Raw genomic sequence first — 16,997 nt, 5'->3', positions numbered from 1 at the left:
GTTTCTGGAATGGGAGGGGGAGCAGCAAGCGGAACCACCTCAAGCTTGGGACTCGCCTTTCTTTGTGGAGAGAAGCCAGTTGCCCAGCACCATGGATGACTTGGGCTTGTCTCAGAGTGTGAGAGTGGTAAGGAACCTGCCTGCCAATGCAGGAGACATAAGACACGCAGGTTTAATCCCTGGGTTGGGAAGATCCCCTGGAAAAGGAAATGACAACCCACTCCAGTATTCTTGCCTGGAAAATCCCACAGACAGAGGAGCCTGGTGGTCTGCCATCCGTGGGGTCACAAAGAGTCAAACACGACTGAAGCGACTAAGCACTAACACACACACAAGCAGATGACAAAGGAACGTATATGTGGGAGGGATTCAGGGAGAGGTGGCAGACTCCAGGTTAAAGGAAAAATGCTCTGATTTTAGGTGAGACATCCATTCCATGGGAATGCTTCCTTGTGAAGTGGGGATTGCATTAATTGAGTAACAAATATCACAGAGCTCCTCAAACTCTTATCTTGTTGTGCATTATCCCACACATAGAAGCCCCCACACATGCTGCAGTGCTCTGCTCTCTGCAGATTCTCAGTGGTATTTGAAACCAGGGACCCTAAAAATTATGTAGCTATTTTGGTTACATGATTGTGGACCTGTGGTGATCTCCTGATGTGCTGGTTTCCCCGGAGCACGACCACACGTCAAAGGCCTGGGTGACGCAGCATTCCGGGCAGGGGTCAGTTGGGGGGTGGTGAGGCCCACAAGTGGTAAGGTCGGACTCGAGTAGCATCCCTTGCTCTAACAGTGAATTAATATAAGATCTGGACAGGCCACTTCCCCTAAGATAAACAAGCAGATAAAATAAGGCTTATCTTGTGAGCATTGTGAGCATTAAAACATATCAGGAAATAATGTCTGGGAAAGACTGTCTACTCTACCAGCAGCTGGGTCACGCTGGCTGGCAGTCAACGCCCTACAACCACTTCCTAAGCTGGGACAGGAGTGTTTTTGTATCAGAGGCACCTGATCATGCAGGGCTGTGTCCTGGCTGCTGGCACAGAGATACACAGCTGAGTCTGTCAGCTCCAAGGAGCTCAGGTTCATCTGAGAGCGAGAGTCACTGAACTGTTCACCTGAGAATCGATCAGGCATGTTTCCTTTTGTACGCACTTTCCCATCAAAATACTGAACAAGGAACTGGGGGCCCTGGCCCAGGGCCTGTTGGTACCAGGATACATAGCGGTGTCCAGATTCAGGGGAACATCTCAGAATCACTTGCTGCTTTCTTGATTTGATCAGGTATTTGGGGGTCTGGGTGACCCCAGAATCCACCAGGCCTGTTGGGAAGGAGACAGAAAGAAGCTAAGGTCAGAGCACAGGGGAGCCTCGTGCTGCAGCCCTCATCGCCAGGCTTCTATCTCAGGGAGGCAAAGACATCTCAGAAGCTCCCACACTGTGTCCAGGACTCACCTGCTCCCAGGAGGCAGAGAGTCACACAGCAGAGGAGCCTGGAGCCCATGGCAGCATCAGGACCCAGGACTGCTGCTGGCTGGAGGCAGGGCTCCTGGGATGAGTGGTGTAAAGTGCTGACCCTCCTGTTCCCTGATTGGAGCATTTGCCTATGACGTCACTGCTCTGTGTCTCTGCCGGCTGCCCTTATCCCCTGGACCCCTTGGCAGGACCCAGGGCTGGCTCCTCTATGCCCTTCCCTGTCCGGCACAGCCCCTCAGCAAAGGGTGGGTGTGAGGTCAGCACTGTCCCCATGTCCCCATATGCTCATCACATGGCTTTTTCTTCTCTTCCTGTCCCTGCCTGACACTCATCACCCAGGTGTCACTAATCCCTCACCCTCCCCTTCCCATGCTGCTCCAGGAGACGGCCCCCTGGACACATCCTGAGGCTCGAGGAACGTCCCCACTCCACTGGGCAGTGAGGAGTCTGTGTCTAGACCACTCACGGAACTCAAACCTGCTTCCTGATGCAGGCATGTAGCCAAGGTTCCCCTAAGCTGCCCTCTCCAGGGTGACTCTCAACCCCTCCCAGCACACCCTGCTTACCATGGGCCCACAGTGCCTCCTAGTGGCCCATGGTCTCATGGCTCTGTGCCTTCCATCTAAAACAAGAATACAAATTCCCCACACTCTACACTTTCAACCCCTACACACACACACACACACACACACCCTTATCTGCCGCCTTCCCACCAGGATGAATTAGGGCTGATTTCAAGTCTAGGCTTAGCCTGTAGAGGTAAAACTCTGTACAATCAGACATTTCTACTAAGAAGGAGATAACTGCTTCACCACTACAGTGACAGTAGGTAGCTAAAATGGAGTAATGCAGGCAATAGAAATAAGTGCTCTCATGATCTCAAATGAAGCCAGCCTGGACACTGTATTCCAGCCCTCTTTCTCATTAATCAGATCCATACATTTCCAGATTTCATATTTAAATTAAGCATTACCAAATTCTAGCAGGTACAATTAATTAAGAGGCTTTATGAGGCATTTATTTCCTATGAATTTGTAAAATCTTGATATAATAAGATACCATCGAGGAAATACTTTGACTTTGAGAAGATTTATCTGAGGGAAATGATAGAAACCTGGTCCAGGATAATTGAGATGCTAAGAAAGAGGGGCAGGAAGGGAGAACACACACACCCAGCCTGTCTTCGTCCTGGGAATGGACTCCCAAGGGATTTTGGATGGTTTCCAATTAACTGAGGTTGTTTCCTCTTTGATGACCCCAAGAGCTTGCTCAAACACGCCCGCTTACACGTGGTTACAAAGCTCCCTGTGTCAGGAAGGGACATGACCCAGATGAGGGCAGAGCAGTGTGTCTGGAGCGGAGAGGGCAGGGGAGCTGAGGCCAAGGCAGTAAAGGAGGAAAGACCCGCCCCTCTGGTGGGCAAGAGCAGGGAGCACTTGAGAGCTAGGCTGTGGGAGAAACTTCCAGACAGACAGCAATGAGGTTCTGGGAGAGACAAGAGGGTCTAGATATATCTGATTTACTAATATTCTTTCCTTCTGGAGATCTTAGGCTGATGCATAAGAGTCAGAACTAGTCAGAAGTGATCCAGTCCAAACTGCATCCAGGGAGGATGCAAAGGAAAGACATAGACGGATCGTGGACATGTGTCTCTGAGTCCCTGGGGTCAGATCCAGGCCTGTCCAGGAGACCCATCCAGGGTCACAGAGCTGGCACATGGTCCCCAAGACTGTGAGGTTCCCGGTGCTAGGAGCTTGCACGTGGACCCCCTGTCTTTTTGCACAGAAAGGAGGTGGCCGTGCAGCACCGTGGAGTAACTGCTGACACAGAAGTACACAGATGTCTGGGAGCGGTTGGCAGACTCCAGCGTGAGAGGGAAGTCCTTTGTGCTTGGTCTGGAGACGCTGTAACCCTCGGGTATGTCTCCTTTAACCGTGTCGGGAGCACCAACTGAGTAATGGATCAGCCTCAGCCCGTGTCCCAAGTCTTGTCGGTACCAGTACATGCGGTCATGACCCAGATCCTGAGTACATGTCACTGTCGTGTTCTGTCCTGTCCTCACGACCTGGAATCTGGGGTTCTGAGTGACACCAGCATGGACCGCCCCTGTGGAGAAGGAGGGCCGATGCTGCAGTCACAGCGGACAGGCTTAGTGCTGGCACCCCGAAGGGGACCCTGCCCCCCAGGACTCACCTGCCTGCAGGAGACAGAAGACCACACAGCCCAGGAGGCAGGGGCTCATGGCGGGGGCGGGGCAGGTGGAGGGCCCTCTGGTCTGAGTGTGGATGAGAGGAAGTGGGGCGCTCCAGGGAGGCCTTGGGAGATTTCACTGTCCCTGCCAGGCCCCACAGCCAACCTGTCACTCAGGGGCCACGCCTCTTCCCCCAGAGGCTCAAATCTGAAATGAATCTGAGTGAACAGTTCAAAACAGAAAAAACGCATCCAGATCAATGGACTTGAGCCTTATGACTTGTTGTGTCCTTTCTATAAACAGTTTACAACTTTAAGTGTGTTGTATTCCAGAGATAATTCTTCATTCCTAAGTATGTGAAGTTATATGCAGATTTCTAACTGCAGGGTTGGGGGTTACTCAGTGCTCCTAAACAGCACATTGTTCAAGAGTCAACTACAATCCATACATCAGTAAAGTTGATTTTAACATGCCTGAGGAGGGATGTATGTCACATGCTCTGGCTAATTTCGAGCACTAAATCAACAGGCAGAAATATTTTCACCCCTGTGATTTCTAAAGGCCTCAGCTGGAGGCAAAATGTGTCCATCTCTATCTTTGCATCTAAGAAATGGTGGAAGAGGCTGTCAGAGATTAACAAAGGGAATCAGGAAATCCAGAGTCCTGTTATGTGCCAAGGACTTCATGCTTCCTAGGCAAGCCTGGAAGTTGTTGGGATGACTAATTTAATGTGTCACCTTGACTAGGCCACAGATATTTAGTTCCACATTGTTCTGAATGTCCCCATGAGGATGTCTTGGTGAGAGAGAAATATGTGAAAAGTTATCAATAGATTTTAAAATCAGATTAGATGAACATCTTTATTGGTAAGGCAGATGAATTTCCATAATGTAGTAGGTCTCATCCGATGAGATGAAGAAATCAATAGAACAAAAACCCTAAACCTCTCCTAGGTAGGAGAGAATTATCCAGCTGATGGCCTTAACTAGACTATCACTTCTTCCTGCCTAACAGCCTTTGAATTTAAACATCAGCTCTTCTTAGGTCGCTAATAACATGAGCCCAGCTTCTAGACCTTAGACTTATCACTATTAACAACTATGTGAGTCAAATTCTTTAAATGATTTATATATATACATATATATATATATATATATGTATATATATATGTTTGTTTGTTTTATGGGAGAATCATACAATGGGGGCGAGGACCACAGTGACAAGGACAGACGTGAGTCTGATTCCTTGTTCTGATATTTATGAAGTATGAGATCTGGGCAAGCCACTCCCCCTCAGATGGGTAAAGAGTTAAAATAATACTTATCTTGTATGATCTTTGGGAGCATTAAAACATATCAGGACATGAATGTCTGGGAAAGGCTATCTGCTCTACCAGGACTTAGGCCTGGTTGGCTGGCAACTGATACCCTCACACTACTTTCTGAGATGGGGCAGGATGTTTTTGTTCCAGAGGCACCTAATCATGCAGGCCTTGTCTTGGCTGCTGGCACAGAGATGCACGGCTGAGTCTTTCAGCCCCAAGGAGCTCAAGCTCAGTTCAGAGCTAGACTCACTGAACTGTTCACCTGAGAATCGCCCTGATAGGTTTGATTCTCCTCTCACATTCTGTTGAAATACTGAACGAGGAAATGGGGGCCCTGGCCCAGGGCTGTTGGTTTTAGTACACAGAAAGGTGTCCAGAGTCAGGGGAACATCTCAGAGTCACTTGCTGCTTTCTTGATTTGATCAGGTATTTGGGGATCTGGGTGATTTCAGAATCCACCAGGCCTGTTGGGGAGGAGATAAGAAAGCTTAAGGCAGAGCACAGGGAAGCCTCCTGCTGCAGCCCTCATCTCCAGGCTTCTATCTCAGGGATGCAAAGCCATCTCAGAAGCTCCCACACTGTGTCCAGGCCTCACCTACTCCCAGAAAGAAGAGGTCACACAGCAGAGGAGCCTGGAGCCCATGGCAGCATCAGGAACCCAAGACAGCTGCTGGCTGGGGAGGGGGCTCCTGGGTGATTGGTGCAGAGTGCTGACCCACCTGCTTCCCTGATTGGAGCATTTGTCTATGACGTCACTGCTCTGTGCCTCTGCAGGCTGCCCTGTCCACTGGGCCCCTTGACAGGACAAACGAGAGCCCTCTATGCCCTTCCTGCCCTTCACAGCCCCTGAGCAAGGGGTGGGTGTGAAGGGTGCACCATCCCCATGTCCCCAGTGCCCACAGCATACCTTGTTGTCCCCTGCCTGCCCCTGCCTGACTCTCAGCCATGCACACACCTGGCGGGTAATCACCAGGCAATCAGCTGACAATCACCAAGCCCTCACCATCCACTCCAACCCCTTCACCTCCACCTCCCTTGCAGCTCCTGGAGACCGTGTCCTGGGCACATCCTGAGGATCCAGGCACATTCCCGCTTTTCTGGGCATCGAGGAGTCTGTACTGGTTCCAAGTATCCTGGAACCTCAGGACCTCAGGGAACTCAAACCTGCTTTCTCATTCAGGCATGTAGCTAAGGTCTTTAAAGCTGTCCTCCCCATGGTGACTCTCCACCCCTCCCAGGACCCCCTGCTTGCCGTGGGCCCACAGTGCCTCCTAGTGGCCAATGGTCCACAGTCTCATGGATCTGTGCCTTCTGCCAAAGCAAGAATGTAAATACCCCACACCCTGAAACACACACACACACACACACACACACACACACACACACTTGTTCTACTGCCTTCCCAAGCTGGCTGACTTAAGATTGATCTTCAAATTCCCTCTTAGCCTCTGGAGGTAGAAGCCTGTAGAAACCAACATTTCCATTAAGAAGACAATAATTGCACTGACAGTAGTATGCTAAGGGGAATCACACAGACCTTCAATACAGACACTCTGCTGAGCTCAGGGGAACACAGCCTGGGACAATGCATTCTGTAGACCCCTCTGATTAATCAGGTCCAGATATTTCTAGACTTTCTTTATAAATTATTACTAATTCTAGGTAACGGATTTATATACAGAGATTATATATATTAACCCATTTAGTTTTAAAGTTATAAAACTTTGAAATAAAAAAAAACAACTGTCCACTACATTTAACGTCGATGTAGCTGGGCGTGATATGAGAGTGCACACTCAGTGTCACACTGCAGGCCTGTGGTCCTGGGTTCCAAGGTTCTGCGTGTGAGAAGCCTGCAAGGGGCTCTCTGAATTTCAGCATGCAGGGCTTCCCTTATCTTTTTGCACAGAGAGGAGGTGGCCGTGCAGCGCCGTGGATAACCGCAGGTGCAGAAGTACACAGATGTCTGGGAGCGGTTGGCGGACTCCAGCGTGAGAGGGAAGTTCTCTGTGCTTGGTCTGGAGAATCTGTAGCCCTCGGGCACGGCTCCTTTCTCCCTGGAGGGAGGGATAACTGAGTAATGGATCAGCCTCAGCCCGTTTCCTGGGTCTTGTTGGTACCAGTACATATAGCTAAAGCTCAGATCCTGAGTACATGTCAGTGTCGCGCTCTGTCCTCTCCTCACGACATGGAATATGTGGTCCTTAGAGACACCAGCATGGACCGCCCCTGTGGAGAAGGACGACCCATGCTGCACTCACAGCGGACCTGCTTAGTGCTGGCACCCCCGAAGGGGACCCTGCCCCCCAGGACTAACCTGCCTGCAGGAGACAGAAGACCACACAGCCCAGGAGGCAGGGGCTCATGGCGGGGGTGGGGCAGGCGGAGGGCCCTCTGGTGTGTGTGTGGATGAGAGGGGAGAGGGGCTCTCCAAGGAGTCCTTCTGAAATGTCACCCTCCCTGCCAGGCCCCAGAGCCAACCTATCACTCAGGGGGCCACGCCCCTTCCCCAGAGGCTCAAATCATAAGTGAACCTGAGAGAGAAGTTCACAGCCCAGAGCCCCATCCAGATCAATGGACATAAGCTGTACAAGTTGATGAAACTCTTCTGTAAAACTGATTAAATTTTGTGTGTGTTCTAGTCCAGAGATAATTCACATTGATACATGTATTACTTCTAATTATCTGCATATATCTGTAGTTTAAATCTTGTGGAAATCATTCTGGCTACCTGTTGCCCTGTTTAACTCATGTGTCCCAGTAGGACTTCCAGGTTCCATTTCTGCATAACTGACCACAGTTCTGAGATTGTCCCTCCACCTACCATGTTTGTCCAGGTCTCTGCTCCCAAACTCACTGCAGGCTCATCAACATTTGAGAAATCTGTTTGGTCTATTTCTAATCGAGTCACTGACAGATGGTCCGCCAGCCAAATGTGGGTGCAGCTTCTTCATGTTCCAGGAGGCCCTGCTTCCCATGTCAGTGCAGGGCAGGGAGCAAGCAGAGCCCCCTCAAGACTGTGACCCACTCTCTTGGTGGAGAGATGCTGGGTGCCTGAAACAAGGTGATGTATTGGCACAAAGGAATTCAGATGTAGGAGGGACTTGGAGGGAGGTGCAGACATCAGGGCAAATGAAAAATGTTCTGTTTTAATTTGAGACATTCCTCCCATTGGAATATCTCAGAAGCTCCCACACTGTGTCTAGGACTCACCTGCTCCCAAAAAGGGTCACACAGCAGAAGAGCCTGGAGCCCATGTCAGCATCAGGAACCCAGGACTACTTCTAGCTGGGGGCGAGGCTCCTGGGTTGAGAGGGTAAGTGCTGACCCTCCTGCTTCCCTGATTGGAGCATTTACCTATGACGTCACTGCTCTCTGTCTCTGCAGGCTGCCCTTGTCCACTGGACCCCTTGGCAGGACCCAGGGCTGGCTCCTCTATGCCCTTCCCTGTCCCGCACAGCCCCTCAGCAAAGGGTGGGTGTGAGGTGAGCACTGTCCCCATGTCCCCATATGCCCATAGCATGGCTTTTTCTTCTCTTCCTGTCACTGCCTGACACTCATCACCCAGCCCTCACCAGCCACACTAATCCCTCACCCTCTTCTTCCCATGCTGCTCCCGGTGACAACCCCTGAACACATCCTGAGGCTCGAGGAACGTCCCCACTCCCCTGGGCAGTGAGGAGTCTGTGCTGGGTCCATGTGTCTGGACCACTCAGGGAGCTCAAACCTGCTCCCTGATCCAGGCATGTAGCCAAGGTTCCCCTAAGCTGCCGTCTCCAGGGTGACTCTCAATCCCTCCCAGCACACCCTGCTCACCATGGGCCCACAGTGCCTCCTAGTGGCCCATGGTCTCATGGATCTGTGCCTTCCATCTAAAACAAGAATACAAATTCCCCACACTCCACACTTTCAACCCCTACACACACACACACACACACCCTTCATATGCTGCCTTCCCAGCATGGCTGAATTAGGGTTGATCTTCAAGTCTAGTCTTAGCCTGTGGAGGTAAAACACTGTATGATCAGACATTTCTACTAAGAAGGCAGGAATTCCTGCACCACTCCAATGACAATAGTCAGCTAAAATGGAGTAATGCTGCTGCTGAGTTGCTTCAGTCGTGTCCGACTCTGTGCGACCCCATAGACGGCACCCATCAGGTTCCTCCGTCCCTGGGATTCTCCAGGCAAGAGTACTGAAGTGGGTTGCCAGTGCCTTCTCGGAAAATGGAGTAATTTGGGCAATACAAATAAGTGCTCCATGATCTCAAATGAAGCCAGCGTGGACACCTGTATTCCAGACCTCCTTTTGATTAAGCAGATCCATACATTTCCAGATTTCATATTTAAATTTAGCATGACCCAATTCTAGCAGGTGCATTTTATGAAGAGGTTTTAGGTGTATTAACATATTTATTTCCTATGAACTTGTAAAATCTTGATATAATAAGATACCATGAAGGAAATATTTTGACTTTGAGAAGATATCTCTGAGGGAAATGGTAGAAACCTGGTCCAGGATAATTGAGATGCTAAGAAGGAGAGGCAGGAAGGGAGAAAACACACACCCAGCCTGTCTCTCCTCCTGGGAATGGACTCCCAAGGGACTTCGGCTGGTTTCCAATTAACTGAGGTTGTTTTCTCTCTGATGACCCCAAGAGCTTGCTCAAACACGCCCACTTACACGTGGTTACAAAGCTCCCTGTGTCAGGAAGGGACATGACCCAGATGAGGGCAGAGCAGTGTGTCTGGAGCAGAGAGGGCAGGGGAGCTGAGGCCAATGCAGTAAGGGAGGAAAGACCCGCCTCTCTGGTGGGCAAGAGCAGGGAGCACTTGGGAGCTAGGCTGTGGGAGAAACTTCCAGACAGACAGCAATGAGGTGCTGGGAGAGATAAGAGGGTCTAGATATATCTGATTTACTAATATTCTTCCCTTCTGGAGGTCTTAAGCTGATGAGGAAGAGTCAGAACTAGTCATAAATGGATGCAGACCGAACTGCATCCAGGGAGAATGCAAAGGAAAGACAGAGACTGATGGTGGACACATGTCTCCGAGACCCTGGGGTCAGATCCAGGCCTGTCCAGGCACACATCTGGGGTCACAGTGCTGGCACGTGCTCCCAGGGCTCTGACGCCCCTGGTGCTAGGAGCCTGCACGTGGGACTCTGTCTTTTTGCACAGAGAGCAGGTGGCCATGCAGCGCCATGGAGTAACTGCTGGCACAGAAGTACACAGATGTTTGGGAGGGGTTGGCAGACTCCAGTGTGAGAGGAAAATTCTCTTTGCTTGATCTGGACACCGTGTACCCGTCGGGCATGTCTCCTTTCTCCGTGCTGGGAGGCCCAGCTGAGTAATGGATTAGCCTCAGCCCGTGTCCTGGGTCTTGTCGGTACCAGTACATAGAGTTATGATCCAGATCCTGAGTACATGTTAGTGTCGTGCTCTGTCCTCTCCTCACGACCTGGTATCTGGGGTCCTAAGAGACACCAGCATAGACCGCCCCTGTGGAGAAGGAGGACCGATGCTGCAGTCACAGTGGACAAGCTTAGTGCCGGCACCCTGAAGGGGACCCTGCCCCCCAGGACTCACCTGCCTGCAGGAGACAGAAGACCACACAGCCCAGGAGGCAGGGGCTCATGGCGGGGTGGGGCAGGCGGAGGGCCCTCTGCTCTGAGTGTGGATGAGAGGGAGAGGCGCGCTCCAGAGGGGTTCTCTCTGAGAGGTCACTGCCCCTGCCATACCCCAGAGCTAACCTGTCACTCAGGGGGCCACGCCTCTTCCCCCAGAGGCTCAAATCAGAAATGAACCTAAGTGAACAGTTCACATATGATCAACCTAGGCAGCATATGAAAAAGCAGAGACATTACTTTACCAACAAAGTTCCGTCTAGTCAAAGCTATGGTTTCTCCAGTAGTCATGTATGGATGTGAGAGTTGGACTATACAAAGAATTGATGCTTTTGAATTGTGGTGTTTGAGAAGACTCCTGAGAGTCACTTGGACTGTAAGGAGATCCAAGCAGTCCATCCTAAAGGAAATCACTCCTGAATATTCATTGGAAGGGCTGATGCTGAAGCTCAAACTCCAACATTTTGGCCACCTGATGGGAAGAACTGACGCATTTGAAAAGACCCTGATGCTGGGCCAGATTGAAGGCAAGAGGAAAAGGGGATGACAGAGGATGAAATGTTTGGATGGCATCACCATCTCAATGGATATGCGTTTGGATAAACTCTGGGAGTTGGTGACATACAGGGAGGCTGGAGTGCTCAGGTCCAGGGGTCGCACAGAGTCAGACCAGACTGACTGGCAACTTGACTCTTCCATGGGTATTTAGCTTTATTTTTCTGGATGCTCCTAAGGGGGTGTTTTTGGAAAAGTTAACGTGTGAATAGGTATATTTTAATAATAGATTAGATTAATATTTTATTTCATAAACAGATGACCTTCCATAATGTTGGTGGGCTTCATGAAACTAGGTGAAGAGATGAATAGATGAAAACACCGATCCTCCCCCAAGTAAGAGATTATTGTAAGCTGATGGCCTTCACACTTGACTGTTAGTTCTTCTGCTTTTGGACTTAAACATCAGCTCCCCCTCAGTCTCCAGTAGCACCAGACCCACTTGCAGCTTTTGGACTTACCAGTCTTAACAACTATGTAAGCCGATTGCTTTAAAATACGTATGTGAGTATGTGTGTGTATGTGTGCGTGTGTGTGTGTGTTATTTATTCTTTGTGGTGGACAGTTTTATGGGGGCAAAGACCACAGGTGATGAGGACAGACTTGAGACAAATTCCTTGCTCTATAAGGAATGACATACAAGATCTGGGCAAGTCAGTTCCCCTCATGTATAAACAGGTAAAATAATTCTTACCTAGCATGATCTTTCGAAGCATAAAAACACAGCAGAGGAAGAACGTCTGGGAGATTCTATCGGATCTATCTAGGCCTGACAGGCAGGCAGTCACCCTCACAGCCACTTTCTGAGCTGGGGCAGGAGTGTTTTTGTCCCAGAGGCAACTGATCATGCAGGGCTGTGTCTTGGCTGCTGGCACAGAGATACACGGCTGAGTCTGTCAGCTCCAAGGAGCTCAAGTACAGCTCGGAGCGAAAGTCACTAAACTGTTTTCCTGAGAATCGATCCGGGAGCTGTGCTTCTCCTCTTACTTCCTGCCTGTAATACTCAACGAGGAACTCGGGGCCCTGGCCCAGGGCCTGTTGGTACCAGGACAAGGAGAGGTGTTCGGAGGCAGGGGAGCATCCCAGGGTCCCTCGCTGTCCTCTTGCTTTAATCAGGTATCTCGGGGTTTGGGTGACTCCAGAATCCACAAGGCCTGTGGGGGACGAAGACTGGGGCTGAGAAAGAACGTGGGAAAGAACCCGATGGTGCCTTGGATTCAGGCAAAGTCAGACCAGGAACACGGATTCCCCCCTGTGCCAAGGACCCACCTGCTGCCAGGAGACACAGAGCCACACAGCAGACGGGGCTGCAGCCCATGGCAGGAGGGCCAGAGCTGGGAGGCGTCTCCTTGCTCAGAGCTCTGCTTCTCTGAGAGCTGGGGTTCTGGGCCTCCTTCCTCTGATTGGAGGTGAGGAAGTGACGTCACTGCTCTGATGTCACTGCCTCTGCTGGTTCCCAGGAATCTGACCTCTCATTCCAGGTCGCTAATCCAGGAACCCTGCTCTGTCCTACAAAGTCTCTTAGATGACGTGTGAGCTGGACTGCTGGTCTAGGCGAGGCTGGGTTTATGCTCGATGCCCTTCCCCATGTCTCCTTTGCTTTTCTCTTTAGGCAGTTTTTTTCTCTTTCCTACCACCTCCCAGCTCCATACCCTTCACTTTTACTGCAACCTCAGGGCTCCCTCAGCACTTCATGGCTGAGGGAACTCATGGCTCCCAGCTGGGACTGCAAGCCTGCAAATTAGTGCCTATCCTAGTAAGGCTTCTAGAGATAAGAACACCAAATAAAGCTTTCTCTTAAGCCTCCTGGTCCCAGGCACTAGCTCTGTCTGCTTGCTCTGCCCCAGAAACTTCTGGAGTACGGCAGTTCCATAGCATCCCCATGTGGCCTATGCATGGAAACCAAGATTGTCTGCCCAGATTTAATAGTCATGGGATGTGTTCCTATCAGAAAATATTTCACTGTTTGCTGAAAGAACTGTGTCTTTGTTTGCTTTGTTTTTCTAAAAAACACACACAAGATTAGAAGCACAAACACATAAACCAGCCTGCCATGGCTGATTTATACTTTTGTATTTCAAGAGAAAAGAAATGTGCTCATGCAGGAAATATTTAATACTTGACTTTTCAAAGATTTTGATGAGAGAGATGCTACAAACTTGGGTTAGTTTTTGTCCGTGGTGTTGTGGTTCAGTTGCTAACTCAAGTCCAACTCATTGAAACCCCATGCATTGCAACGTACCAAGTTCCCTTGTTCTTCACTCTCTCCCACAGTTTGCTCAAATTCATGTCTGTTGAGTTGGTGATGGTAGATAACCACCTCTTTCTCTGCCACCCCCTTCTCCTCTTGCTTTCAGTCTTTCCAGCATCAGGGTCTAGGCTATTTAGATGCTAAAGACAGGCAATGGTGGAGAATACATACACACACAGCTTGTCTCTCCTCCTCAGGGACGACCAAGGAATTTTGGATGATTAATATTTAACTGAGGTTGCATTCTCTTTGAGGACCCCAAAGGACCTACTCAAACACGCCCACTTAGAGATCATTACAAGGTGATGGGCAAGGACATGACCAGATGAGGGAGGAGCAGGGTGGGAACGAGGGCCAGGAAGGTGGGAGAGAAAGGCCCACATCTGGGGAAGTTGGACAAGAGCAGAGACCACTCAAGGGCCAGCCTTGGGGAGAACCTTCCATAGTGACAGGCATGCGGTGCCCGGGGAGAGACAAGAGGGTCTAGATGTATCTGATTTCCCAACATCATTCCCTCCTGGAGGCCTCATGTTCAGACTGATGACTAGCAGTCAGAGCTGAGAAGCATCTTTAGGCTCACGTGGCAGCTAGAGTGAAAAGACAGAGAGTGAGGGTGGACACATGTCCATGAGGCCCTGTTGTCAGGTCCGTGCCAGGAAGATCAAACATCGCTGGCTATGCTGCCAGTATGTGTCTGTGGGCTCCGAGTGTCCAGGTGCTAGGAGCCTGCAAGGGGCTCCCCAGGATCCAGGCTACAGGGCCCTCATCTGCTTTTTTGCATAGAAAGCAGGTGGCCGTGCAGCACCGTGGAGTAACTGCTGGCACAGAAGTACACAGATGTCTGGGAGCGGTTGGCAGACTTCAGTGTGAGAGGAAAGTTCTCTGTGTTTGATCTGGAGACACTGTACCCGTCGGGCACGTCTCCTGGCTCGCTAGAGCGCACACCAGCTGAGTAATGGATCAGCCTCAGCCCGTGTCCCAGGTCTTGTCGGTACCAGTACATGTAGTTATGACCCAGATCCTGAGCACATGTCAGTGTCGTGCTCTGTCCTCTCCTCACGACCTGGAATCTGGGGTCCTGAGTGACTCCAGCATGGACTGCCCCTGTGGAGAAGGAGGACCGATGCTGCAGTCACAGCAGACAGGCTTAGTGCTGGCACCCCGAAGGGGACCCTGCCCCCCAGGACTCACCTGCCTGCAGGAGACAGACGACCACACAGCCCAGGAGGCAGGGGCTCATGGCGGGGGCGGGGCAGGCAGAGGGCCCTCTGGTGTGTGTGTGGATGAGAGGGGAGAGGGGCGCTCCAGGGAGGCCTTCTGAGATGTCACTGTCCCTGCCAGGCCCCGGAGCCAATCTGTCACTCAGTGCGCCACACCCCTTCCCCCAGAGAATCAAATCAGAAATGAACCTGAGAGATAAATTCACAACCCGGACACCCATCCAGATAACAGACAAAAGCCTCACACGTTGCTGTAACCTTTCTGTATGTGTTAAAGTTTTTTTCCGTAAATGTTAAAGTGATTAAACGATTTGTATGTTCTAGTCCAGAGATAAATCTTCATTAACGTGTATATTACTTGTATTTATCTACATATTTCTGGAGTTTTGAATCCTGGGGAATCCTTCTGGTGTCCTGCTGCCCTTTATGATATGTGTCCCAAGAGCACTTCAAGAGGGAGAAGGCAGTGGCACCACAATCCAGTGTTCTTGCCTGGCAAATCCCAGAGATGGGGGAGCCTGGTGGGCTGCCGTCTATGGGGTCACACAGAGTTGGACACGACAGAAGCGACTTAGCAGCAGCAGCAGCAGTACTTCAAGGCTCCATTTCTGCAACATTGACCGCAGTCCTGAGACTGTCCCTATACCTACCATGCTTCTCCAAGTTTCTGCTCCCAACCTCATCACAGGCTCATCAACATTTGAGGAATTTGTTTGGTCTGCTTCTAATCAATTCAGTGACAGACAGTCCACCAGTCAAACGCAGGTACAGCTCCCTCATGTTCAAGGCAGCCCGTGATTCCCGTGTTGGGGAGAGGGAGCAAGCAGAGCCCATTCAGGCCGGTGACCCACCTTTCTGGGTGGAGAGAATTGGGTGCCCAGCACAGGATGACATTTTGGCGCAAAGGAATACTGATGCAGGAGGGACGTGGAGGGAGGTGCAAACGCCAGGGTAATGAGAAATGCTCAGTTTTTATTTGAGACATTCCTCTCATGGGAATACCTCCTTGTGAAATGTGGCTGCCATTCATTGAGTAACAGTTCATATCACAGAGCCCCAAACTGTATCTTGTTACACACAACACAACAGGTATATGTAATTTGCTTGTACAGAGATAGTTCCATGAGCGAGGGGACCACGGGTGTTGAGAACACACTTGAGCCGGGATGCTAGCCGTAACACTTATGAAGTATGAGATCTGGGCAACTCACGACCCTCAGATGTACAAACAGTTAAAATAATACTTATCTTGATGACTTCAGTGAGCATTAAAACACACCAAGAAGTGAATGTCTGGGAAAGTCTATCGCTCCACCAGGACTGGGCTTGGCAGGCTGGCAGCTGACACACGGGCACCACTTCCTGAGCTGGGGCAGGACTGTTTTTGTCCCAGAAGCACCTGATCATGCAGGGCTGTGTCTTGGCTGCTGGCACAGAGATACACGGCTGAGTCTGTCAGCTCCAAGGGGGTCAGGCTCAGCTCAGAGGCAGCATCACTGAACTGTTTTCCTGAGACCCGATCTGATATGTTTCCTTTTTGATACACTTTCTCATCATAATACTGAACAAGGAACTGGGGGCCCTGGCCCAGGGCCTGTTGGTACCAGGACACAGAGAGGTGTCCAGACTCAGGGGAACATCTCAGAGTCACTTGCTGTTTTCTTGATTTGATCAGGTACTTGGGAGTCTGGGTGACTCCAGAATCCACCAGGCCTGTTGGGGAGGAGACAAGGAAGCTGAGGGCAGAGAACAGGGGAAGCCTCCTGCTGCAGCCCTCATTGACAGGCTTCTATCTCAGGGAGGCAAAGACATCTCAGAAACTCCCACACTGTGTGCAGGACTCACCTGCTCCCAGCAGGCAGAGAGTCACACAGCAGAGGAGTCTGGAGCCCATGGCAGCATCAGGAACTCAGGACCACTGCTGGCTGGGGGCAGGGCTCCTGGGGTGAGGGGGTAAATACTGACCCTCCTGCTTCCCTGATTGGAGCATTTGCCTATGACGTCACAGCTCTGTGTCTCTGCAGGCTGCCCTTGTCCACTGAACCCCTTGCCAGGACCCAGGGCTGGCTCCTCTATGCCCTTCCCTGTCCGGCACAGCCCCTCAGCAAAGGGTGGGTGTGAGGTCAGCACTGTCCCCATGTCCCCATATGCTCATCACATGGCTTTTTCTTCTCTTCCTGTCCCTGCCTGACACTCATCACCCAGGTGTCACTAATCCCTCACCCTCCCCTTCCCATGCTGCTCCAGGAGACGGCCCCCTGGACACATCCTGAGGCTCGAGGAACGTCCCCACTCCACTGGGCAGTGAGGAGTCTGTGTCTAGACCACTCACGGAACTCAAACCTGCTT

General features: G+C 50.9%; 1 protein-coding gene, 1 pseudogene and 5 gene segments (V, D, J or C); all 7 read right to left on the bottom strand.

Moving 5' to 3' along the window:
- The window catches only part of LOC104999477, a 10,233-nt gene extending 8,688 nt beyond the window's left edge, over nucleotides 1-1,545 (bottom strand). Inside the window, exons 1-2 of the mRNA XM_010855033.1 lie at nucleotides 1,462-1,545; nucleotides 930-1,328 (exon numbers count right to left, since the gene is read on the bottom strand). Coding sequence (XP_010853335.1) covers nucleotides 930-1,328; nucleotides 1,462-1,510 — 448 coding nt within the window. The 5' untranslated portion in view covers nucleotides 1,511-1,545. The remainder of the gene's footprint in view (nucleotides 1-929; nucleotides 1,329-1,461) is intronic.
- A 1,603-nt stretch (nucleotides 1,546-3,148) lies between these two features.
- On the bottom strand, nucleotides 3,149-3,788 carry LOC104999476. The segment is given in 2 exon segments: nucleotides 3,149-3,588; nucleotides 3,676-3,788. Coding segments are annotated over 2 exon segments (489 nt in total).
- A 2,965-nt stretch (nucleotides 3,789-6,753) lies between these two features.
- On the bottom strand, nucleotides 6,754-7,395 carry LOC104999475. The segment is given in 2 exon segments: nucleotides 6,754-7,226; nucleotides 7,315-7,395. Coding segments are annotated over 2 exon segments (522 nt in total).
- A 2,743-nt stretch (nucleotides 7,396-10,138) lies between these two features.
- On the bottom strand, nucleotides 10,139-10,633 carry LOC104999474 (annotated as a pseudogene).
- A 1,303-nt stretch (nucleotides 10,634-11,936) lies between these two features.
- Nucleotides 11,937-12,560, bottom strand: LOC104999473. The segment is given in 2 exon segments: nucleotides 11,937-12,331; nucleotides 12,447-12,560. Coding segments are annotated over 2 exon segments (444 nt in total).
- Nucleotides 12,561-14,191: 1,631 nt separating this feature from the next.
- Nucleotides 14,192-14,668, bottom strand: LOC104999472. The segment is given in 2 exon segments: nucleotides 14,192-14,532; nucleotides 14,620-14,668. Coding segments are annotated over 2 exon segments (390 nt in total).
- A 1,247-nt stretch (nucleotides 14,669-15,915) lies between these two features.
- Nucleotides 15,916-16,579, bottom strand: LOC104999404. The segment is given in 2 exon segments: nucleotides 15,916-16,361; nucleotides 16,494-16,579. Coding segments are annotated over 2 exon segments (459 nt in total).
- Nucleotides 16,580-16,997: the final 418 nt, after the last annotated feature.

Source organism: Bison bison, unplaced genomic scaffold, assembly GCF_000754665.1.
Source record: "Bison bison bison isolate TAMUID 2011002044 unplaced genomic scaffold, Bison_UMD1.0 scf7180017864352, whole genome shotgun sequence".
NCBI lineage: Eukaryota > Metazoa > Chordata > Mammalia > Artiodactyla > Bovidae > Bison > Bison bison.
Note: the sequence above shows the minus strand (reverse complement) of the source record. Positions and strands in the feature narration are given on the sequence as shown.